The following is a 27,043-nucleotide window of genomic DNA, read 5'->3' as shown; positions in this document are numbered from 1 at the left end:
CTCCCAGCCCTGTGTTTAACCACCATGAAGTTTGAGTCATAGTAGTTTTGGCAATTACCCTAAAATGCTTGCTGAGCAAGGGGTTGAAACTATCGAAACTGTCTAGCAGATGAGGAAACGTCTAATTATTGCCCAAATACTCTCATGTATTTTATAGTCTCATAGCTGCGTGTGAGTACTATCGTTGTCGTTATTCTCATTCATCCTGGGGTGGGCAATAGACCATTCTGAAGTGGGCACGGAGCCAAATGTTGGTCTCGAAGCGCAAAAAGATTATGGGACATGTAAAGGCTCCAGGCTGTTTTTCTTTAGATATTTGACCAATCGTAATAAAGACATTTTCACTTTCACGTTGCCTTATTATTTTTTTAAACAAGCTTTAGCCTAGGCGCAGACCACCGATTTTTAGTCGGCCGATAGTTGAGGCCGATCCTAATTTGTATGAAGAATCAATCGGTGTAATGTACCTACGCACTTCTATACATGCCCATACTAATTAACTGCCCGACTAAACTATCGGCTGACAATAAAACCGGTGGTCTGCGCCTAGGCTTACATAGTCATCAAAACACCTGAAAGTTATCGATAACTTTAGTCAGAATTTTGTATTTTTCAGAATTTTAAAAAATCTTCTATGCAGATCGATTTTTTTTTACTCAGAACAAGGCAGGTATTTGATCGCAATCGCACCTGATGTTTAAGTGAGATGCAGTCCAGGATGGAAAATTATCTTATCGACTTATGAATTTGAATAATTGTGATTTCAACTGAAACTGAAACCGGCAAACTACGAGTCGGACTCGCGCGCTGAGGGTTCCGTACAAACGTTTTTTTATCCACCATTGTGGAACCTCTTGGCCTAGGCCATCTCACCTGATGGAAAATGATGATCAGGCTAATTACAAAGTTTTCCAGGGATTGCGTGCAATTTGAGAGCGATACCCTACTATGATTATGATTATTTTGTAAGGTCCACTGAGATATGATTGAGTTTCTATCCTAGTAATGGGGAGCAAGCACGGTAGGTAAGGAACACGGTTTACTTATCGAGTGTAATTAGACCGATGATCGATGTCTCAAGTCGGTTTAATTGATTAGATAAGGGCTGAGCGCATTACCAGGCGGCCTTATCGTGCTTTTATTGTCAGATACGTATCGTAAAAATAATGGCTACTAAGTACCTACGGCCGGAGCATAAATTCAGGGATAAAAAGGGATTACACAAAAGTCCTTTATATTGTTTTCTATTCTTGACACGTTGGCGATAAATGCATGTTCTTATTCGGATTACAGACTGCCTAAACCTCAATTTGTTACGTACGAACTACGGACTCCACGCGCACACGTGCAGAAATGGAGAAGTTTCTAGCCATCTCTTTGCATTTTCGTGTGACGATAAACATAAAGTAATGAAAAGTCGATAATTTTGAACAGTATAAATAAATAGTGTAATAAAGCAGGCACAAAGCATTGAAACCACCGCATACTACCACTATTTTCATGTAGATTCTATAAGTGATCTCGCTCGATTATTTTAAAACTATACAAGATATCGAGAAACTATTTACTGATCCTAAAAGTGCTTCATGAACTATATCAAACGGTATTAATAATAGGTTACAGAATAAACTGTATCTATCCGAAAATTCAATGTTTTCAGCTTCCATACGTTTGGTAATGCCACATAATATTAAAACCACATAACTTTTCATGATACTGAGAAAAGGGAAGGAGGTCAAGAGTCAGTGGTTGATGTGCAAACAATATTACAAATAGGGGCCTTTTAAAACGAAACTTATGAGATGATAAAAACAAGGAGGTAGCTTGCAATTGTAATTCAGAAAGAGAATGACTAGGCACCTTCTTTTCACGTCATAAATAATGTGTAGAGTAGGTAAGCATAAAAGCATTGTCACCTATTAGCCTTGCGCGTATGCCTTGCCGGACACGAATTAAATTTTGAATATAATTATGCTTAGTTACGTAGGTTTGGTATCGTTCGCGAGGTTTATAAGAAAATAATGCCAATATTTTAAAATGATATCAGGTGTAGCTTCTTTTCATAATATGCTCAGACCTACACGTAGACGCAAACTAAAGTACCTAGATCAACAATGTATACATAAGTAGGCAATTTTTTATATTGATATATCGATAGGAGCTCTTATACGTGAAATATAATGTGTTTAAACAATTGAATATTGTAAAGAAAAATTGTTACGTTTAAAATAGCTCTCAGTGCGGACAGGGAAAACTGAAAACTGAAGCCTGTCCAATCGCAGATGCGGACGGGTGCACACATGCGTGATCAGTGTCTGTGTATGAGCTGTACACGCTGGCGTGCGCATGTGTGGGGCGCAAAGGTGTGAAGCGGAGCGCGCCGCGGGGCGGAGGCGGCGTGCGCGCCCACTCGCGATGCCGCGCAGAACCGTCGCGTACGCGGAGTGATCGTTTTTCCCGCGATGCTGTGATTGTGCCAAAGAACGCCAAAGATAGAGTGATTGCCATCGAGTGGTACGCGTAGAGAAGGTGAGCACTGCACTTATACGTTGTAAGACTTCTATTATGAAATAACAAAAGTAACGGTACATTGATTTATTAGTATTTAAAATCATGTTGGTCGAATTTACTTTATAGAATTAATAATTAATGAAAATAATATGACTCTACAAGTAATTACAACTAAATTCTAACAATCTCGTTTATTAATAACAGCAGGGCACCCAAGGTTTTAAAAATTAGGTTCGATTATAATATATTTTAAATTATGTAGATAGTATTTGTGGAAATAATCCTTCAAGGCTTAGTACTGAAATCAAATTTAAGAAAACTTCAAAGAAATTGTCCACGATAAGACTTTCTTTAACTAAAAATACAAAATAAAATGACATCTAGGCATATCACTTATCAAATATGATGTATCTATCGTTCAATCCAAATATGTAAAGTAAAATACTTTATTTGTGTTTTTTTCTGATGTTCTTATCAATCAGTTTTAAGTGATCAAAACGAATTGATAATTCTTTTGTATCATTTGTAATAATTAGTAAGGAAAAATTTCAATTCAATAAGGCAGGAATTAGTACGCAATTTCGCTTTAAAAACTATAGGTGGTAAGTATAAATCTTGTTAATAGAGAATCATCGAATATTACGAGTACCTTATTAAAATATTGCAATAAATTAAATCAACTATTTCCTACTCTTCAATATTATAATTAATATAAACAATTAAGCGTATAGCAACCAATATCATTTAAGTATCAAATACCTATCGTTTTTTCATAATTTATACTTAATAAAATAAATAAAATAAAAGTTTATTTAACAACTTTAACATTTTTTACATTGCTTACATTGCATTGTTGTACATACATACATTTCCTTAAAGACTTACTTACTTAGTTTTTAAAGGACTATTTATTTGGAAAAGGTACATAAAAAGTTGTCTCGGTCTGTCCCGGCTTGACCATACTTAAAAAGAACAGCCAGGACCGTAAGCTTTTATAAGTACAATGTACTATTACACACCATTAGTATCCATACTTCCAAACAAACTTACTAATAGTAACATGCCTAAACTAATGATCTGTGTGCCTACCATGAGTTCACGTTAGGTGTACTCGCTAGCGACTGCGTAAAAAAATGACATTTAAATGTATGACATATTGTGCAGCGCCCCTAGCGGCTACTTTCAAGAAATAAAATCTTCATAGAATTTTTTGATGTATTCGCTAGCGAGCTCACCTAACGTAAACTCATGGTAGGCACACTGATGTTTATGACATTTTAATAGATAGTTTGAGACAGGCAAAAATATACAAAAGTTTTTATTTCGATTCTTAAAACGGATATAAGCGCGCGCGACAGCCGAAATTCAATTCATGCGATCGAAGTCGCAGACAAAAGATTTAGCCTATATAGGCCCAGATCACAGATTTTTGTTGGCCGTAAGTTGAGTCAGACTGTTATCAAGAAGTATGAAAGTGCACACTTTACACCGATTTGGTATCGGCTGATTCTTTATACAAATAAGAATCAGGCCCAACTATCGGCCAACTAAAAATCGGTGGTCTGCGCCTAGGCTTATAATTATTACTAGCGGCCGCCCGCGACTTCGTACGCATGGATCCCGTTTTACACACTTAGGGGTGGAGTTTCGTAAAATCCTTTCTTAGCGGATGCCTACATCATAACATCTACCTGCAAGCCAAATTTCAGCCCGATCCGTCCAGTGGTTTGGGCTGTGCGTTGATAGATCACTATGTCAGTCAGTCAGTCAGTCACCTTTTAGTTATATGTAGTACATTTAGATAGAGTGACGAAGCGGTATTACATAAAATAAAATGTTTGGAATATTTGCCTAGCTCGAATCAAACATTTTAACTATTGTATTTTAATAAAGACTTTTCTTTATAAACCCTTAAAAAAGAGGCTGACAATAGTGACTGAGTTTCTTGCGCTTCTTCTCAACACACGGGCCCATTTATTGTTCCGAAGCAGTGGTAGGATTATACTGGGACGTGTAAAAGTGATTTTTAAAAGCCTACTAGTAAATTAACTAATAAATAATCCACGTAATTATACTTTAAGAAGTTATTTATTGCGATTACTAGTCACCTTAGCCGTAAAGATATCGGATATGGATAGAACAGCATTATTCATAGTAAATAAGTTATGATTTAACAAGTGTCATCATCGCCAATTCATTTAATTTTCTGTTTTTCTGTTTTCTTTTGTGTCAAATAAAGTTTTTCTTATTCTTATTCTTATTTATTTAAATGAGGAATAACGCCATGTAGTAACGGAAAGTAAGTATAATCACAATAACAGCTATGCTTCGTAACGCTCGTTCGTAGCAAGACCCGAGCTTTAAGTTTAGCGCCCGTAGTAGCGAACAGTAGCACTGGTAAGGGCACGAAAATGACGATTTGCGCTTGCGCAAATGATCCTCGTGGTTCATAAGTGTTGTATATTTAAAGAAAATAATTCATTTATGAATAGATAAATTTAGATTTATTATTCGTGAATTTGAACAATTACTCTTAGGTACATTATATTGATATACTCGTACCAATTGTAAGAGTTTTCAAGGCAAAAACAAATACTATATCAAAACCAAACTACAATAAGTTCGAATAGCGGGTCTACGATATACTACTCGTGTAAAATTTTATTCGATCAACAGCACCTGGTTTTCATTGACCCGAACAAAAAGTTCTCAAAAATTCTACATTTTGTGTTGTGAAGCTAATACGAATACGTAAAATTGACATAATTTATGCGTTTGCAGCACATTGCAGGTTGTAAGTTAAGATTTATGCTGATACGAAATATGTTCTGTTGTTCCCTTAATCGTCACTTTTCCCACCGAGTCCCGCTCATCGGGGTTATTAATATGATGAAACTCTTATCAGCAGTGATGTTATCAACGAGCAAACAGCGCGCCATAAACGCTGCAGCGGAAACCACAAGGCACGCCTAAAATACACCTTACCACCTCAAACTAAGGTCAAAAATAGACGTATACTAAATTGTAGCTTATTTTTATAAACTGACAGTATTACGGTGGAGGAATGAATATTTAAAGGACATGTTTGCCAACTCGTAACGTCGTACACGGAACACCCAAAACGAAGGCAATGGAGGCATCTGTTTTCTTGATAGTTAACTGAATTACTTTACGATAGGTAATGATTTTATTTTATACACAATATAAATAATTGAAGCAATTTATTATGCTGGTTTATGACTTAAGAAGTTTGAGTCCAAGATTTCATTTTTAAGAAAATAATTATCGATGGAATAAATATCTATAAAACAACCTAACTACGACTAAAAGTTAAAGCCAAGTATCAGCCTCCTGACGGTGTCAATGACACTAGAGCGAGGGTCGCAGCCGGCGCCGGCGCCGCTCTCCCTATTTGTACTTCCGCGGCCCAGCTCTCTTCCGGCCGCGTGAAGCCTTCGCCTTAGTTTATTTGTCGTCACCGCAGGTGAAAAAACTTGCTGGTACCAACAGCTATAGTAGACTTTTTAAAAATGTCGATAAAAAATAACAGCATCTTTATTTGCAGGTAAATATGGAGACAGTAACGTCGATGGGACGCGTAGTCAGTGAAGAGCAAAGAGAGGAGGAACCGACGCAGGAAGCGTTACAACTAGTCAAAAATGAGGAAAGAATAGAACAGGAACAAGCTGTGGATGCCTCCAACGGCGCGAGCGAGCAACCGGCAGTCGAAATGCACTCCAACGCCGCCAGCCGAGACTCGTCTCCACACCCACACTCGCAGTCCGTGATCACCTCGCGCCGCGCAGTGCGCACCATCACCGCCGCCGGGCACATCACCACCGAGACCGGGGAGCTCGGCAACGACGACGGGGTCAAAGATGAGCCGCCAGAAACGTCCCAAATGGAACACGAGCAGCACCAACTCCAGCATTATGCGCCCAAGTTAGAAGAAACAGACGGACGTGAAGCCCCACAACAACACTACGACGAGGAAAGGTTACGGTTAGCGGAAGCTGAAACGGCTCGATATCTAGCGTTCAAGCAAGAGCCTTATAGAACGCTACCATCTCCAGCGTCGGCGGACAAGCGCCTGCAGCCGCAATACGCTCGCGCCCCGCAGCGGCCGCCCTACGGACGCGGGCTGGCGCTGCGCTACGGGGCGCCTCACCACGTCATCGTTGCTCAGGAAGGTGAAGCGGAGGAGCACGGGCATGAAGCCTTTTTAGCGCATAAAGATAAAACAGAACAAATGCAAGTTTACGCAACGAGTGCCGAGGGGGCCAACGGCTCCGCAGACGGGCGGCAGTACGCGGCCGTATTGAGCGATCAGGCGGCTGCGTCCACCGCTTTGGAGATGATTCAGACGACGTCGCTCAGCAACCAACAGTCCGTGGGAGTGGCGTACCAGCAAGTGAAGTACGAGACGAGGGCAGAGGGCGAGCCGCGGCCCACGACGTACGCGAGCCTGCAGCCGGTGACGTCGGTGCACGGCGGCTACGCGTACGCCGGCCAGAGCCCGCAGTACGGCGGCGCGGGCTACGGCGCCTACGCGGGCGGCGGCAAGGAGCTGCTCACGCTGTACGGCGGCGCGCCGGGCCCGAGCGCGGCGCGCGGCGACGAGTCCCCGCCGGGCCAGCTCATGTACCGCAGCGACCCCACGCTGTCGTCCTCCTCGCTGACCGCGCGGGGCGCGCACGTCGTGTACGGCTCCGTCGTGCCGCAGTCGCAGACCGTATACGAAGCTCCGCCGAGTCCCAATTCTCAGCAGGTAAGGAGGAACGACGAAACAAAGAGGGCGTCGCTCGTCAAGTCCGCGACTAATGAGTATCGCTCCAGGTGACGCTGTACACGCACGGCAACACGGTGCAGTACAAGGTGGGCGGCGAGCACTACCTGGGGCAGGGCGGCGGCGTGGAGTACGTGCCGGTGTCGGGCTACGAGAGCGGGCTGCTGGTGGAGAGCTACCCGGCGCCGGCGCAGGCCTGGCCCGCGCACAACCTGCTGCCCATCGACGACGGGTTCGACCCCGGTGAGTATCGGCTTTACAAAACTTTACAAAATATCTGGTCGTAAATAATACAACTAAAGTAGTTAGACTTTGTATGTATGTGCATATTAATAAATGTAACTATACGGTTTGTAATAAACATTACATTCAATTCAATTCAACTAGGTACTTTATTTTGTCCGTTCATTTCATTACTATTCTTGATTATGATGAATCACATCAAAGTATAGTCACTAATACGAAATTGTGGTGCAATAATTAAATTGAGTAATAATTAGGAAGTTTAAAAAAGACACAATGTATTTATATTGGAGAGAGAAATTAGCTAGAAGCTCCGGTAACAGTAAAAGTTCAGTTGATGTGGTCTATTATTGTTAACTTATATGTATGCGCAACACGCATATTGTCTTCACCCTCGACCAAGGGCTTAAGCCTAGGCGCAGACCATAGATTTTTCGTCAGCCGATAGTTGGGTCGGGCTGTTAATCAGTATGGACATGTATGGAAGTGCGCACATTTTACCGATTTGATTTTCATACAAATAAAAATCGGATCCAACTACCGGCCAACTAAAAGTTGGTGGTCTGCGCGTAGGCTAACCCTAATAAAATCTCGTAGTCAACAACATTCGCATTAAATTCGAACATGTTTTATTGGCCGTCGCAGTAAAACCCTAAAACAAGTTGTGTTGGCAGCGATGGCCGGCATGGGCGAGGTGAAGGAGTGCGTGAACTGCGCCGCGGCCACGACGCCGCTGTGGCGGCGCGACGGCACCGGCCACTACCTGTGCAACGCCTGCGGGCTCTACACGCGCATCAACGGCGTCAACCGCCCGCCGCTCAAGGGGCAGAAGGCCAAGCCGCAGCAGGCGCTGGTAACTATGCACAGTCTTCCTATGCACTGATCGGTCAAACCTCAAATTGATCGGATATCAAGAATCGGACTCGGAGAGCGATCGGTTGACTGATCAACTGGTTTTTGTTACCTACACTTGCATAATTATATTAAGCTCACGGGATAGTTAAATCTGGGATCATTAAATAACGTGATCGGATTTTATCGTTAAAAAACTCATACTTAGTAGTGGAATTAAGTATGAAATTGAAATTATTCCTTATAAACAAAGCCCTATTTTCTTTAACTTAAAGTCATGATTTTCTACATAACTTGATTAAAATCCCGAAGTAATTGACGGAAGAAGTGATGATGCATGAGTGCTCCCTAATCAGCAGTATGTTTGGCAGCCGACGAACGGCAACCGGCGCGTGGGCGTGACGTGCGCCAACTGCCGCACCTCCAACACCACGCTGTGGCGCCGCAACAACAACGGCGAGCCCGTCTGCAACGCCTGCGGCCTCTACTACAAGCTGCACAACGTAAGCACACCATGCATGCTTCCGTGCCTCTGTCACCCCCACAAGCAATAGATACTTCTAATTAAAATGATGTTTTAAAGCTTCCGTACCCGTATATTTATAAACATCAGATAGAAGCATATCGCGCTAGGAGTATCGCGCGATTGTGCATCGATTACAGAGTTATGCTGATTAGATGAGCCAGCCCGCAGGTATCTAATCGCCGGTGCACCAGTTATCAGGGAACTCCTCGGCAAATATTAGACCTGTATAAAAAATCAAAACACAGGGTCTCATCTAATCTCGCGAGATAAAACGCGGGGCTACCGACTGATAGAGAATTATCATCGCGCGACCACGAATATTCATAATGAGATAAATAATCTTTTATCAATTATCTCCTCGTGGGTAGATACGCTTGTTTAAAGGATGATAGGAGCGCGTGGCGGCAGATTACGAGGAGTTCCCCCGTCTGCCAGTCGCGGCTAAGGAGTGTGTGTCCGCAGGTGAACCGGCCGCTGAGCATGAAGAAGGACGGCATCCAGACGCGCAAGCGCAAGCCCAAGAGCATGGGCGGCGGGCACGGCGGCGCGGCGCGGCCCGGCGGCGCGCTCTCCGGTACGTGCTGGCCCGTGTGCGTGTAGCTCTAGTCCTGTGCCCGGCTCATGCTTTGTGTGTCGCAGTGGAGGCGCCCCCGCACAAGGTGCTGCCTCCGCTGTACGCGGCGGTGGAGGCGGGCGCGGGCGCGGCGGGCGCGGCGGCCGCGGGCGCGCTGCTGCTGCTGCCCTCTGCGCGCCACCAAGCCGATATGTGAGTACATACTCCGAGACGTGCTTGCCGTTCGCTGAAATTTATGCCTGTGTTTCAAGATCGGTATTCGTTTTTGATCAAAACACACTGATTCGAGTTCAATCTTGAAAACAGCAGCACTAACCGTCTTGTTTTAAAAACACCAAGCACTGAAATAACATTGGGCTTCGTGCACCACGTCTTTGTACAACTGACGCCTGTCTTCAACTCTCTTCTGCTCTCGCACTCAAAGGTACTGCATATCGGCTTGCGACTAGAACTAGTCTGGTTTTGGTTGTGTGTTACTGAACCTGTGCTCGAACGTTCATGTGCCAGTCTTACGCGTCGCAGTGTATTTGCGCGTGTCTTATGCTCGTTATCTCAAGGTTTGCGTTGCGCTTACACTCGGCTGTTGTTTCACTTTCAGCTATTTTTACAATGTGTGCTCTGCGCTCACCTACTTAGTAGACCCGAACGCTGGTGTTGGTTAGTAAACTGTAATCTGTCTCGAGCACCGTAGTTTCAGAAATATCATAATGTTATGCTAGCTTCATGCTTATAAATAAATTAGTAAGCTAAAATTTTTGTAATAGGTACCAATACTCATACTTACCTACATTATAAAGAAAATACATTTAATTTGCCAACAAGGCGTAGTACTTACTTATCTAATCATATTTTATTTCTGTCATTGGAACAAGATTATATTTTTAATTCTTGGCATTTTATTTCAATAGGTTCACCACGATAATTATGATATTGCCATAATTGTTCATAGTTTACGATATATTTTTCTTTTTGTTTTTATTGGCATTGCCTTGTATTTTTCCATTGAAATACCTACTAGATCGGATCGAGACAGCTGAACCGATTTCGCAACTGATTAGGATCTTATCAGTCTTGTGACATGTGCCGACGCCGACACGCAATATCCGTGGATTTCATCAATTTTATGTATAAAAATAAAATCATTCGTCATAGGCAATTCTTTTTTACTACTGCTTCAGTTACTGCTAAGCTCATAAGTTTTTATTTAAACAAAATGCAAAGTTAAGTCAACATACAAAATAGAATTATTAAGAATTTAGTTGGGCAATCCAGAAGCGCGATTTTAATACAATATTTTCAAACGCCAGTAAACATTACAAGGGCTGTCAATACACTGGAATCTATTCAATGATTGCCATACTTTTCAATCAAAAGGCGTCCTCTGCTGGACTAAGACGTCAATTATAAATTTCCACAGCGACCGGTCTTGTGCTGTCCGTATTTACTAGTGGCATTCCGCAGCTTTCACTAGGTACGCCAAAACGAAAACGCCCAGTTGGATTTTTCACATCTCAGACTCGCACATCAATAATATTTTGCCCCGGTGAGAAAAAGACGTAGATCCGCGGCGTTCCCCGTGAAGCGTTCGATAGCTAGACATTAAAAATGTCGAGTCAAATGTCTCCAGAAACAAATGATATAATACATCACATGTTCAATATTGTGTATTATGTAACTTAATTTCCAATTGTGTTAAATAGTATATGTTACATCAACGATTTCGTTTGATTCAAAAAGTATTTCGTATTTTTTCACTCTATAGTATATTGAGAGTGTAATCAATTCGATAAGTTTATTGCTTGTTTAATGTAAATGGATAAATAATGTCAATAGGTTTTATGAAGTATATCAGTTTCCTAAAGCATCGGTGTTGATGTGTTCCGCAGGGTACCAGCGCTAGAGCGCGGCGCGCCGCACTACCGCCCGCCGTGACCGCCCGCGCATCCTGTACATACTAGTTTGTAATCCACTCACATTCAAGGTGGACCCAACCCTCTCGCATTCTATGAGCACTTAATGAGAAAACGCAATTGAAAATTATCAAGAGCAGATTTTTGTCAAAAGATACGACTGTGTACGAGTAAGTATCGCACCAGAAGTAAATTATGACAATGAGCATTAGTTATAGATACTTTACAGCAAGACGATGCTAGAGATGTGGGTGTGGGCCTGCCTTTGTAAATATTGTGAATTGTTGTGTAAATTAAGAAAATAGAACAAAAGCAGCTTTGAGCCAAATATAAAATACATACGAGTCTAATAATTTTGTACAGTAATTTTATCTGTTGTGTTCACTGTTGAACGTCAACTGACGCATAGTTTACTTAAGTTAATTCTCAAATAGTGTAACAGCGTTCGAATTACCGCTTATTTTATAAAGTTGTGCGTTTGCGCAGCGTTAGGTTAAATAAATGAATAAATCCAACATACGTATATAGAGTTTATGTTGTCGTCTCTGCAATAAGGAGTTGCTTTCAACATTTTGTATTGAAAGGGAAATACGTATTTTAATTGTACACGGAGCAACGTATGGATAAATAATGACGTATTATGAAAACATATTTGTACCTACCGATAAAAAATTTAAGCATTCTTCTAACCCGTCTACAATTATTTAATTAACTTTTTCTAGAACGCATGACGTTTCCTACAGACGAGTTTAACTGTTATTTAGCAACGAATTTATTAATTACTATTTACTTGTTTAAGAGTTGACATAACTGCGTGTAAATGTAAAGAGTTCCGAGTGTTTGCTATAGGTCTGTATTATTTATGATTTGACAGAGTCACTGATGTAATGTGGAGTAAAGAAAATTACTATTTTTATCACAGTTGTTTTTTCTACTTTCTCCTGATGTCTCCTTTGTCCCTTGATGAGATAGGCCCTCTAAAAAAAAAGTGTTAGCTCTATTGTTTTAAAAAATGTACCTTAAAATTTCTGAACGGGTCCACGATATTAAAATTAAAAAAGCATTTCGCTGTTCCATGAAAACATTTGGTAAAATCAAAGGTAAAAGCTGGATTTATGGATGAATAATACCTATAAAAAATACTTTGGATAATACTCGTGGTCCCATTGGAATTCATATGCGAAAATTTAAAAATATATTTTACAATTTCATGGACCCGTTGGGAAAAGAAGAACATAAAGTTATATCACGTGACATAATTATTATAACTGTGCTGTGACACAAACGTACCCACAGAAGCCATTTTTGTAGATTATGTATTAATACAGTGAACGAACTGTTTAGCCAACTACGTAATATCAAATCTTCAAACGTGTATGACTTGCCTTAGAGTAGGTATTACTAAGATTTTGACCCCATATTAGCTATTGCTCCGAGTGAGGAGTAGGTACTACAGCTGTACCATTTTTTTCATTGACCGGCACTTTCAGAAAAGGCCTAAAAAATAAAATTCCTTTTTAACCGACTTCAAAAAGGAGGACGTTATATGTTCGGCTGTATGTTTTTTTTTTCTATGTATTTTCATCGTAAAGGTAGCAGGGAAGCGCTGGATGCAGGCCGCTACCAATCGATCAACGTGGAAAGCATTGGGGGAGGCCTATGTTCAGCAGTGGACGTCCTATGGCTGAAATGATGATGATGTTCACCGATTACTCCGTCAACTGTTGACCGATTTGTGGTGGTCCCATTACCACCAAGTCCAAGAGGGCAAACCTCAAATTTTATAGGCACGTATTACGTTTTTCATATTTATTCTAAAGTTATTCAAGTATAATGCGTCTGGTAGTCATAATCTAATATTGATGAGGTGATGATGGAAGGTACAACTCCTTAACGGTTAGGAGTTGGAGAATAATTATTTAAATATTTTAGGTACGTATGTATGTACATACAGTTGTATTATTTCAGGTTTTTTAGGTGAACTGATGATGAAAGGTCAAACTTCGTAAGTAAGGAGTTAGATGATACTTTTTAGTTGCCGATATTTAAAGTAGGTAGCCTGTATTTTGTAGGGAAGATTATTTACACTTAAATGGAAAACTATAGTCTCAATCTCATTAAACATTTTATTAGGTACTGTCCATCTTCAGTGACAATAACAAGGACTTATCAACTAAAAAGCATGAAATAAATTAATTTTAACAAAAAAATTTAATCCGACTCCAAAAACCCTGCACTAAAAAGTAGAAAGAAATTACATTATTTATTTATTAGGACAAATGTATACCATGATTGATATTTTTGGAGTCGGTGCCGGTAAATTTAGAACATTTCTTGAGCTTGGCACTGGGCAGACTGGCACCGACTCCGAGAATATCAATCATGGTATACATTTGTCCTAATAAATAAAAAATGAAATTATTTTCTACTTTTTAGTGCACGTAAAGGTAGCAGGGAGGCGCTGGACGCAGGCCGCTACCAATCGATCAACGTGGAAAGCATTAGGGGAGGCCTTTGTTCAGCAGTGGACGTCCTATGACTGAAATGATGATGATGATGATGATGATGAGTGCACGTTTTTTGGAGTCGGTTTTAATTTTTCTGTTAAAATTAATGAATTTTATTTTCCCAAAATCAATTAAAACTTATTACTGAAATTGACTTTATTGCCCGCGGCTTCACCCGCGTGAAAGGATGATGGGCACAAATGTATGGAAAGTGGTACCCGCTCCAATAGCCATAACCAATATATATTTTAAAAGGCCTTTAGATGTAGGTAAATGTCTGCTATGGGGCCAGATCTAATTCACGTTTTGAAAGCAGTAATTCCACTAAGTATTATAATGAAAGTATAACACAATCATCCATGTATACGAGTATGTATTATGACTACAATCTATTAATATAACTAAAAGAAGCATTGAAAAGGAAAGGATTATACCTACGATGAACTACCCAAGCTATTAGACCTTTATTCGCTTTCATCATCATCATCGTGATCATTTTAGCCATAGGACGTCCAGTTGAACATAGGCCTCCCCCAATAATTTCCACAATGGTCGGTTGGTGGCGGCCTGAATCCAGCGCCTTCCCGATACCTTTGTGAGGTCGTCGGTCCATCTTGTGGGTGGACTTGTTGGGTCTTGTGGGTTTATTCGCTTTAGCAACCCATAATAAAACCCTTAAGAAGTAATAAAACTTTAACCCCTTTCTTTATTAATAAAAGTTACACCCTAGTTGAACTCTGGCTTAAATTGTCATTTGGTATGGAAATGTCATTTTAATCCAAGGTTCTTCCTAGGTGTAACTTTTTATGAATACCCCTTATCAAGCTTAGTAGTATAAAAATATTTATTTCACAATCATCCCCATCAATAATTATAGAGTTAAGGAAGGATGCTGGAACAGTAAACCCTTCCTGACTCGCATAACCTAAGTACCATACGATAGACACGTATGATACTTCTTCTTTTTCTTCCTCGGTCTCTTCCTCCCTCACTGATGAGGATCGCGACCACAGATAGTGTTCCTCCACAGACTGCGGTCATAAGCTGTGTGGACCGCACGATGCAAACTCCCGCCCACCGTCTTCCTCACCGCGTCCGACCATCTCGTCGGTGCCCTGCCCCGAGTGCGTCCCCCTTCATACTGTATGATACTTAGGTTACACAAAAAGTATCTTTATCTTCGAACGCAACCAGATCTGAGGCTGGTGGCCATAGTAAATGTTGTTCGTCTTGGTAAGACCTTTCAAATGACACTACAAACATTACTATTGGAGCCGGGTACCATTCTGCAAAAAAGTATGTATATCTTCGTACACAACCAGATCTGAGGCTGGTGGTCATAGTAAAAGTTGTTCATCTTGGTAAGACCTTTCAAACGATACTAGACTCATATCTATTGGAGCCGGGTACCATTTTGCCCATTGTCCTTTAGTTTGTCACAGATCGTCATAAATTATTATAACCTATATGTTATTCTGGGTTGAACACAATAATACTGTAAAGTTTCATCGAAATCCGTTCAGTAGTCTTTACGTGAAAGAGTAACAAACAATCACACACAAACTTTCGCATTTATAATATTAATATAGTAGGATGATTACTTTATACAACCAATTTAATAGGTAATTTAGCTTAATTTATTAATAACCAGCTGGCGGGTTTAAAGATTTGTTTCGACTAATCAGTTGATTTGTCGAGATGTGCAGTTGCACAGCTCGACAGTTTTATTGATTTACGACTCCGACTCTACACGCGCGCCCTCTTTACATAATTCGACGAACTTAAATGTTTGTGCTATAGAGGGCGCTGGTACGATAATATGTAATGTATACTAGCGCCACTCGAAGTGCAGGTACCAGCAAAAGCGTACTAAATGAGGTCATCTTTATCCAGAGTAGGTACGTACGTAACGGAACGCAAGATGGCGCTACTCATATTAATTTGTCTAAATACGCACGTTTAAGACTGTTGTGCGCTACATCTAGACACGTGATGGCAGTGCATTAGATTTATGTAGGTATAAAATCTGTTAGGGACCCGATCCGACAAACTTTCAGATTACATTTAATTTAATCGAAATAATACATTTGTGGTAAAATCTCAACCCTCTCGGATCCGAGTGGTAGTCATTTCAATGTTTTTATTTTTAGTATAGTGATTGGAGTAAAACATTATAAAATAATGGACTTAAAAAACTCTCGAATAGACACAGTGTGGCAACATATTTTTTTATTAACACCCTGTAAATTTTATAGAAAACGCCCTTAAAGTCTGTGGGTTCCCGAACAGATTGTATAAACTCGATACAATGTCAATAATTTTTATTCTATTACTAGCTTTTACCCGCGGTTTCACCCGCGTGAAATTTAGTAGGTATGTCACAGATCGTCATAAATTATAGCCTATATGTTAATCTGGGTTATAAACCGTAATACTGTAAAGTTTCAACAAAATCCGTTCAGTAGTTTTTGCGTGAAAAAGTAACAAACATCCAGACATCCAGACATCCAAACATCCAGACATCATGACAATTCATGACATCCAAACTTTCGCATTTATAATATTATAAGTAGGACAATAAAATAAAAGACTGGTATTAACGCACTTGTATCCTTGGACCAACTCCCACTTCGTGGGCTCACTCTTGCTCGATTCGAGACCACAGATTTCCCAGGGCTCATGTTAAAAATTGTTTTGTTTACATGCAATTCTTTTTTTTTGTATTGTTGTAAGATTTGAATTTGATTTCAACCAATCTTTTGATATTAGGGCCCTCAATTACAACCTGTCAAAAGAATCGCCGCATCTTCAAAACAGAAATAATCTATATTCCTAGAGCCTGGATTTTGGATTTTAAGACTTGAAACCAAATTGTAGATTAATACATAAACTTAATTGACACAGTATTAATTTACAGTTGCAGTTTAACTCTGTGCCAAGGCCAACATTACAGGCCCAATCAATCAGTATTTTACATTTTCAAATCACGTTTTTTCTAATTTACAGGACCATACTCGTATATTGTAACTAACTTAACTATACAATTATGTTTCGTAAATATGCAGTTTCCCAGAAAATTGCCTATTTATTTATTTATTTTTTGGGAAACATACAGTTACAATATAATTTAACTTAGGTACAGTAAGAAAACACATAAACCAATTAAGTTTCCACAGTTAAATATACACATGAAGTTGGGCAAACCATTATAAATAAAATTTTGTTGTGAAAAATATAAACTCATAAATAATAAATATCGTAATCATAATATCTTTATTGCTTTATGTGGTACAAACAAGGTATAAATAAAGTCTATGTTTGACGGAAAATAATATTAAAATCCGCCGCTACCAATCGATCAAGGTGGAAAGCATTAGGGGAGGTTGTTCAGAAGTGGACGTCCTATGGCTGATATGATGATGATGATGATGATGATGATGATGATGAATATTAAAATTACCTCATTCAGGCATTGTTTAATTGGTTGGATGCTTACGCCAAATTCCTGTGCTATGCTGCAGGTCATTATCATTAAGGGCAGAGATAAGGAATATAGCATGGTGGTTATAGCTTGTACTAGCTCTACGCTCTTGAGATGTTTTAATGGCTAAATATTTATTGATTATTACTAGCTTTTGCCCAAGGGTTGAACCGCGTACACTACCGATTTTATTCATCTTTTTCAGGTTTATTTAAGTTAAGAAACTTGAGCAGAAATTCGATAATTAGATATAAAAGTGAGGAACTGAGGACTCATGATCGAAAACAATTTTCACGCGTACAAAGTTGCGAGCACAGCTAATGAGTTTAAAATTATATAAATTGAATAACTAATCTATTACCCTGCGGAACAAAAAAAAATAAAAAATCTGCGGCATCTATTTTGTTAATGGTTTTTGTAAATGTACGAGCTGCTTACTGCACATCTTTAGAATTGATAGAAATGATACGATTTTAGACTAAACTTGATGATTTGCTTTGATTTATTGATATTGATAGTATACGAGTACACGCCGTAGCGGTTGATTGTGCACTGATTTGATGGATGAAAAGTGATACAATTAGGGTGAAAATGCTGATGGCGCGGAATGTGCGGTCAAGACCGTACATGCTGCGGGGGCGAGAAAGATGAGATGATAAGATGATTGATTGATAAAATGATACAAATTAAAAGAAACTTAAAAATTGCATGCTTAGAGTCTCTATGATTAAAATATTTCACACTTCACTACACCACACTATTCACATTCACTAAATCGCGTACACATCACTGGCGACGTTGACTTATCGAGTAAACGCGTANTCGAAGTAGTCGTTGTGTGTATCTGAGTCCAATTTTTGAAGTAGTAGATGTACTACGAGGGGGTCCCAGTTTGTTATGTTAACGCCCAAGTTTTTTACGGCATTAAGGCATTCCTTGGTGGTATCATGTAGTTTCTTTAATGATGTTGATGATTGATTTTGTATGACCGGAATACCGAGAAGAGTGTTGATGTGGGAATTGAATATTAGACGTTTGTTGTTGAATCTGTGATTTAGTATTTCCCAACATGTCTCGTAGTTTTCCGAGCTGATATTTAGGTGTTGAATTAATTTTTCGGCCTCGCCCTTGACTTTACCTTTTAAGTATTGCATTTTTTGTGCGTTTGATATTGATGTATTTTTGTGAATTATTTCGGTAAATAAGTCCTTGAACGAGGACCACTGCTGATAACTGCCACTGAATACGGGAATTTCCATTTTCGGTGTTGATTGCTCTAGGTGGGATACGGACCTCATCTTGTTGTTGATAGACTTTTTCATTTTGTTGAAGCTGTCTTCGTACATGTAGTACGTCTGCTCGTATTGTACGTCGTCATTGATAATTTCACTGTCGATTTCCCAATGCAGAGAGTCCACAGCGTTCCAGCGACCTTGGATGCTCTTCAGCGCATCCTCGAACTCCCACTTTTCGGTAAGTAGTTCAAGATCGATGGTGTTTAGTGCTCGTTCGAATGCTTTAAAGTTGCTTTTTTGCTTACGATACATCTCGCTTAGCTTGCTTTGATTACCTCTCTCTACTTTGCTCGAGTTAGGTATTGATTGATTTTCACTGTCGATTGCTGTTCGATGTTGCTGTTCTGATGTCGTAGCTGATGCTGGTGATACCCAATCCGTCGACATGCCTGCTAGTGGAGTGGCGGGTCTAAGGAAGGATTTCAGTTCTTGCTCTGCTGGTAAGTGTTGCTGAATCACTCGACGACACTCAGTATAAAAGGATGAGGTTCGCTCGTAGTGATTTTCCGCGAAGTATGTATAGTCGCGGTTTTCTTGCTCACATAACTTGATATGATTGTCTTGGAACTCCCTCCAGTACTGGTCGAGAGTCTCCAGACGTCTCTTGATGTTAGAAGGAGTTTTCCTTTCGGCTCCATCTTTTTTGAAGTTTGTTAACAGCTTATTCATTGCTTCCATAAGCTGGTGCTGAAGTGATAGTATGTTTTCCATTTTTGATGGTAAATGGAAACTTTATTGATGATGAATAATTGATAATGGTGGTGGTACCCTGCGCTCAGGTGCCCTAAGTGCAACAAATGCGTCGTCTCAATCTCGTCGGTGAGACCCGCTTCTGGGAGGCCGACTCAACCGATACGCTATTGCACGTTAGACACAAGATCACAAAGGCACTGATGATCACTGCTGCTGATGATGATGATAGTAGTTGATTGATGTTGATATTTGTTTCGCAGGAATGTCTTCACTGCTGCACTTGCTTCAATGTTCACTGATTGTTTGTTACACGTGTAAAAGTTTTTTGACGTGCGGTAGGTAATTCACAGGAATCACACTGTTGTTGCGAAACGAAGTCACGCTGTCGAACGTGTGCTCCCGCTATTTTGACCTTACCGCGCGCTAGATCAAAATGCTCGAAGGACCATAAAGATGTACGAGCTGCTTACTGCACATATTTAGAATTGATAGAAATGATACGATTTTAGACTTGATGATTTGCTTTGATTTATTGATATTGATAGTATACGAGTACACGCCGTAGCGGTTGATTGTGCACTGATTTGATGGATGAAAAGTGATATAATTAGGGTGAAAATGCTGATGGCGCGGAATGTGCGGTCAAGACCGTATAAACACATGTATTAGACATAAATGGTGTGCATTTACTTTCTTTGGATTGACTCTGGTTCTTGAGATAAACGAGACGCAAGAAATCAATGAAAAAAATTAAACGACCCTCCCTAACCATATATTAATTTGATTATACGCTACCCCACTAAGTTTTATTTTCTACTCATGTATTAGTGTAGTTATAGTTACAATAATTTAGTAATCAGCTACTAGACCTTGAAATTATCAGTTTGTGTCTTTTAAATTAATTTTTAAAGAGCTTTTTGTCTCAAAAAATACGAGTTCATTATGAAAACTTTACGTTTACAACCCCAACAGTTTTTGCTAATATTTGGCTTGTAAACTTACAAAAGCAAAGAAATAAGATCACGGAGGTAGTGATAAAAACCTACCAAGCATACTTTGGCATAAAACTTCCTTAAAATAATAAATATTGGGGGTCCAATATCGTCTGCAAGGCTTGTGTAGACTATTTGCCATACTGGAGCCAAGCTGGACGTAAAGGACTAAGGAAAGAAGGAAGGCCAAAGATATGAACTGAGCTTTCTAATCACTAAAATGATCAAAAGTCATCCAAATTAAAGTCCTTTACGTCCTGAAACTTTCGTTTGAATAGGTACAGAAAAAATAAATTCGATTGACCGCAAATCCGTACTCTTATAAAAGACACTGTATTTGTAAACCAAATAACACAAATTGAATCTGAAGCATGGCTAAGCTTTGTTTTAGTAGTCAAACAATATTTGGAGAGGCATAGAGCACCAGACTTTTCAGAATTGGTTGCTAAATTGTTTTAAAAATTTTACACCTAAGGAGCTAATTTGAGTATTAAATATTTTTTTTACACTAACCATTTGGACAGGTTCTCCCATAATCTGGGTGATTACAGTGAGGAATAAGCAGAACGGTTCTACCAGAACATCAGGATAGTGGAAGAAAGATATCCACGGTCAATGGGACCGCCAGATGATGGCTTATGGAATTTTCCTGACCAAAACCATAACATAAAAGCTTACAGAAAAAGCTTTTTGTACTTTTTTTTCTATCATTCGATGAAAAGCAAATATATTTTTAATTTTTATATTAATTCTTTTTGATTTACTAGAAATAACATTTTCGTCTAAGTATTAAACAGCACGTCATAATTTATTGGCAGTTTATGTTTCCAATAAATTAATATTTTTACGAATACTATCTCAAAAAATATGTAGTCTCAATCTACACAAAGTATAGTATTATAAAATTTGGTTTTGTGATTCTCAATAAAATTGCAAGTTTTTTTGCGAAAATTAATTTTTTATTAAATCTTACAACTTGTGAGATAAACATAAAATAAACATTTTTATATACATGTATACTTGAAATATACATACATGAATATTTTTTAAATATAAATTCACACTACTGAGTAAGTTAGTAGGAGATGCAATCATTGACATCCTTTTAAAATAAGGTTTTACTCATGATACATCATGGTGCATCTGAATAGTACTCGCTAAAGAAACTCTTTTTTTGTGCAGATGTTACAGGAAATGTATGAATTCTAGGAATAGTACACAACTATCTACTACAATTCTTAAGCTATTAGGAAATTTATAAAATATTGATTCAGAGATTATTTAATGCGCACATATCCTAGGAAATGTATACAGTACCTAGGAAGTTTATAGAATTCCAATATCGTATTAGGAAATGTATGAAACGAATGCTATGTGTGATTAAAATAAGTAAAATCCCAACTTAATATTATAAATGCGAAAGTAACTCTGTCTGTCTGTCTGTCTGTCTGTTACGCTTTCCCGCTTAAACCTCGCAACCGATTTTGATGAAATTTGGCATAGAGATAGTTTGAGTCCCGGGAAAGAACATAGGATAGTTTTTATCCCGGTTTTTGAAACAGGGACGCGCGCGATAAAGTTTTTCTGTGACTGACAAAATTCCACGCGGGCGAAGCCGCGGGCGGAAAGCTAGTACGATTATAAATGAAGAATCAGAGTTTTTATTAAGGTTCTCATTGAGACCTTTTACCGGATTACCCCCCCCCCCCTACCAACCGGTCAATATAGAAATCATTGTGGGAGGCCTACCCCTTTGTTCAGTAGTGAACGTCCTATGGCTGAAATAGTGATGATGATGATAATAATAATATGAGAACGAGAGTGATAGTACCTACATAAAAATACAACTATGCTTCCACTAGTTGTTTAGTTTGGTCAAGGTTCTACCTACAGATCTCCTGTTTACGAATAGGATTCCCAAGAAGTTTTAAATAAAGAAAATTGTTAATTAACTAAGATAGAATCTTATTCATTGAATGATAACGACATTTGCCCTTACGGCTGTCTCATTGAGTTAGAGCTTAGTTAATTGGCCATAATCCTATGCCAAATTCCAGGCAGCCATTAGAGGAGCGATAAGCTCGTCACAGACTCGTAACTCCGCGCCGAGTGACGCGGCGTCGCGCGCGGCCGACGGGCGCAATCTGCTCATTAGGCCGCCTCGCCGCCCGCCAGGGCTTGATATATTACATGTATACACGTATCGGTTAAATTGTCCGATCGATAAGTGGGCGGGAAACGCGCTGGACCTGCATCTGACTTGTGCACGCGACCCGCTTCATGAAAGTCGTCTTTAGACTGTGCCCGCATGAGTAGAGTACTCCGTGAACGATATTGGAGATACGACCGATTGCATCGGACACCTTACATATAGTGTCATAATTTTACAGCGTCTGTGATATTTCGATTCAAAGGGAAACTATCTTTATTTTGAAAGTTAAAAGTTTAAATTCGTTTGCAGCATCAGGGTCGGTTGCGGCGAGTGGCGGCGCGCGCGCGGCCGCGAGGGGCTAATGTGTAACCGCTGTCGGGCGCGGCGGGCTAATGCGGCCGGCGCCGGCGCCGCCTAAAACGAACTCTACAACATTCCTGCGTTTAGCCGACTCTTTATTCCTTTTTTATCACCACGAATAATAGGATAGCTCAAAGCGGCCGAATCCACGACCAATTCGCCCTTATCGGAAATACGATTTATAAGGCATTGTTGCCAGTTGTCGACTCGTGTTGTGGCCGAGGCTAATGGGTTAATAATATTGGAAAGTCCCGCCATATTATTTCATAAAAACATAAAGTCACTTTTAGGTGACAAATGAAAGCTCAGGGATCAAGAATAGAGATGCACGCGGGTTTAATTTGGGTGAAGAGAGAAGAACAACACAAAATATGCAAAAGTCGGTACAAACAGCAACTCACATAAAACTTTAGATAAAATAAAGAAACACTAAAGTACTTACCTAATATTATAACAATGCAAGATTATACACGGTATTACTTTGCATCCTTGTCATATTCACAGAGATAAAATTAGCGAACAATAACGAATTAGCGAAATTAATTTAGATAATAAAGAAAGCACACTGAATGTTAGCTACAGAAATGAAATGCTTAACTATAAACAAAACTACATTCTAGATCACGTAAACTAAAGCAAGGTAACACAAAACTATCGTATCGAAAAAGAATGAACAAAAACCAGAGACCATAGCCTAGCACCGGTGTTAAGTTAAATTTGGTTTAGCAGTACAACTTGGAATAATTTAAACCAATTTTATCTCGCACGTTCAGTGGGCGTCAGCTTTTTACAACAGTGTCACAAAGAATTTTAAAAACATTAAGTAGATATTTAAAAATAGAAAGAGTCTCCGTCGCCATCTCCAACAATTGAAGTGCATGTGTTACGATTTTGTGGTGTGTTTAACAGATTGTTAATAAAATAAAATACTCAAGATTTAAAAAAATTAGGGCATTCTTTTTTAATGATTTCATTTAAGTTCAGTATTAGTAATAAAATTACCTCTGTAAATATGACAAGATGCACTGTAACACCGTGTATACCTACAATCGAATATTGGTTCTCAATAGTTAATGTATTATTGAGGCAAATATCCCAACGTTTCTATCTATTGAAGCAGAAAGCGTCTCCTATTACATTGTCAATGCAGTGAGTATGAGAGAAGATTATATTATTATACATACATGTATGTATATTTAGTAATCTACCGATAAACTACAATTTATGTAAAGTATTACATTTAATATGCATGTACGAGTTTATTTATGTCAAGCAAGGATAACTAAATCTTTTAAAATGTTAGTAGTAATAAATAGTTTGAAAACTGATTAATTTGATACATTTGAAAGTTAATTTGCAGCATACATTTGAGCACGAGCTTTTATTACTGAATACAAGTTTATCAACTACTTAGGTATCATAAAAATAATAATCAGCCAGATTATGTTGAGCTCTCAGGCAGGTATTAATGTACCGATCGGCAGATCATGAGATCATTCTTGAAGATAAAAAGTTTAACTGCTTGAGCATGTGTAATAACCAACATATAAAGAAGCTCTCACTGGACGGTTGGCTCAAGGGTCAGATACAAAAGGCGGTGATCCTCTGCACGGCACGCATTGTCCGGAGGTTCCTCAGCCTGTGACCCTAACCACCGGTAGCTTAGGCCCTGCCCCACTATCGACGGACAGTCTAGTTTATATTTATTTTTTATAATGTATTTTTTTTAATAATTTGTAAATTGTATAAGAAAAATGGCTGTGTAGAAAATATTGTAAACTAAGTTTAAAGTTAAATAAACGAATGACAATAAGATATTGAATCCCTACTAATATTACTAATGCGAACGTAACTCTGTCTATCACGCTTTCACGCATAAACAACTGAACCGATTTTGATGAAAAGTAGCATAAAGATAGTTTGAGTACCGGAAAAGGACATAGGATAGTTTGATGTAAAAGTTATTTAAATTGATGCAAATAAATTGATGTGCGATAAGTTATTTGATGTGCATTTAATAATATCCCGTTTTAACCCGGTTTTTGAAACTGGGACGCGCGATTATAGTTATGAGGCTTCACGCGGGCGAAGCCAATGGCAAAAGCTAGTATGTATTTGATATTTTATACGCTCATACGGGACACGGGGATGTCTCTGTGCTTCTCCTTAGGTATCAGACTCAACTTTGTACTTTTACATATGAGTATACATTAATTACCTCTACACCTATACATGAATTACACGTGTCGCCTTGTAACAATAAACAAGAGAATAATATTATTGTTTACGTACGCGCTATGCTTTGATGGAGATTCTTAACTAAGTAATTTTTATTCATTTAATTTACCATATATTTTTACAGATTATTAGCAATTTGTATTGCGCAAATTACTAATAGTCCCGTAAGCCCCTGTAAGGCTTGCATCAAACCTGACAATGTCTACCCAATAAATCTAGGTTAAATTTAAAAATACTTCTTTATCTAACTAAACCATTCAGCAATATAAAATTCAACTCAATGGTAAACTTTTATTCTTTTTAACCGTCTTCAAAAAAGTTTGAGCTTTTATGTTCGACTGTGTATTTTTAAAAAAAATTCTAATATTAATTTAATATTAGTGAAAAAAAAATTTTTTTTTTATATGTATACGGTTCTTGTTCACTGATTACTCCGTCAATTGTGGACTGATTTTTAAAGTTTTATTTTTATAGAGTACACCTCTGAGTACACATCGACTTCGAGAATATAAATAATCGTATAGTTCTACTAAATAAAAAACGTAATTATTTTTCTACTTTTTAGTGCAGGTTTTTTTATATTTTTATTGGTTTAGAAAGCTGCTTGAAGGCTTACAAAGAATCCAAAGCGCCAACAAATTATACAATGCAATTTTGGAGTCAGTTTTAATATTTTGTTAATATAGGAACAGCTGTCAACATTACATTTGGCTAACAAGTAACATTAGTACTAAATCATTCCAAATGTCCAACTTAAAAAGTAAAATAGGACCCTACACACTAGGTATACTTCTTTTTCTCGACCGACAATTTGAATTGTTATTGGCTACCATCGGTCGCATATTATTGTAACTCTATGTATCTTTGTTGGTTTCTATAAATAATACTATAGAAATTAGGTCGGGGTATGAATTAGTAAGTAGAATTACTGTCTAAATACCGAAAATGCTACCCTAAAATAAGTTTACATTAAGTATGCCAATAGGCAATAATTAGAAGTTGTTTTCTCATCAGCTAGAGAGTTTAGACCAAACGAACCCCTTGCCAGATAGTAATTTTAGGGTAGCTGCCAAAGCCACGACCATACCATTATGCACCAACGTTCTTACCTAATGTTGGAAGCATGCGCTGAAAAACTTTCAGCTTTTTTATAAAATAACGTAGGCTCTTAGTCTACAAGTAAAAGACAATAAAAAAATAACTGATTTACGAGTATGTAGTTTTCTATATAGTGTTAAATTGTGTATATTTAAATATTATTCTAAACTTTGATTGTTACTTATTTGAATAGTGTATTGGTTTCTATTATACGCAAAGAAATAAACAAAATGAGATTTCTAATTTATTATTTGGACAAATTATAATGTTCAACTTCACTCGGTTGACATCGCATTCGCGTTATCAGCGCGATCTGGCGCTATCTTATCTCTTTGATGTGCTGGCCGACGGATTGCGGTGCGTTTGTGGAGGGACATGAGCAGCAGCCGTGTAGACGCGACTTCCGAATGACTCGCTGGCGGAAACAGTCGGAAAGAGACATTTACTACTTTTAACGCAGCAGATAATTTAATATATTGTGGTTAAAAATTAAGAAGGTAGGTGAAGATTATGTTTCAGGAAACATAGGTTGTAATTAAATTCATAAGTCAATTTAAAATGCCTCCAAGACACAAAGATGCGTCACTTCTCAGCACCAATAGGTATCATCAGCATCATCATTTCAGCTATAGGACGTCCACTGCTGAACATAGGCCTCCCCCAATGCTTTTCATGTTGATCGATTGGTAGCGGCCTGTGTCCAGCGCTTCCCAACTCCCTTTAAGATGTCGTCGGTCCACCTTGTAAGTGGACGTCTCACGCTGCGTTTTCCGGTACGCGGCCTCCATTCCAGAACCTTGCTTCCCCATCGGCCGTCAGTTCTGC

At 38.8% G+C, this 27,043-nt stretch overlaps 1 protein-coding gene across 5 annotated transcripts; it reads left to right on the top strand.

Moving 5' to 3' along the window:
- Nucleotides 1-2,149: 2,149 nt before the first annotated feature.
- Nucleotides 2,150-12,318, top strand: LOC114350689 (transcription factor GATA-6). 5 transcript variants are annotated; one of them, XM_028301587.1, is made up of 8 exons: nt 2,150-2,529; nt 6,077-7,279; nt 7,348-7,540; nt 8,215-8,393; nt 8,764-8,895; nt 9,381-9,492; nt 9,558-9,684; nt 11,379-12,318. In XM_028301587.1, the coding sequence occupies exons 2-8, from the start codon at nt 6,083-6,085 to the stop codon at nt 11,422-11,424; spliced, it is 1,986 nt and encodes a 661-aa protein (XP_028157388.1). In that variant the 5' UTR covers nt 2,150-2,529; nt 6,077-6,082; the 3' UTR covers nt 11,425-12,318. The 5 variants fall into 5 exon arrangements, 3 of the variants coding, with proteins under 3 accessions (XP_028157388.1, XP_028157387.1, XP_028157386.1); XR_003655724.1 differs by having other exon boundaries at nt 8,749-8,895; nt 9,381-9,684; XR_003655723.1 differs by having other exon boundaries at nt 8,749-8,895; nt 9,381-10,560; nt 10,712-12,318.
- The last annotated feature ends 14,725 nt before the right edge of the window (nt 12,319-27,043 follow it).

The sequence above is a fragment of the Ostrinia furnacalis genome, unplaced genomic scaffold (assembly GCF_004193835.3).
Source record: "Ostrinia furnacalis isolate ACB-3 unplaced genomic scaffold, ASM419383v2 OfSCF0954, whole genome shotgun sequence".
In the NCBI taxonomy this organism is placed as follows: Eukaryota; Metazoa; Arthropoda; class Insecta; order Lepidoptera; family Crambidae; genus Ostrinia; species Ostrinia furnacalis.
This window is presented reverse-complemented; position numbering and strand designations above follow the sequence as displayed.

Bases quoted from the DNA above. Each gene is read 5' to 3' on its own strand.
- LOC114350689 (XM_028301587.1), top strand. From the start codon at position 6,083: ATGGAGACAGTAACGTCGATGGGACGCGTAGTCAGTGAAGAGCAAAGA. The intron at 7,541-8,214 runs GTGAGTATCGGC...TTGTGTTGGCAG, and splicing joins CGACGACGGGTTCGACCCCG to CGATGGCCGGCATGGGCGAG. The intron at 8,394-8,763 runs GTAACTATGCAC...TATGTTTGGCAG, and splicing joins CCAAGCCGCAGCAGGCGCTG to CCGACGAACGGCAACCGGCG.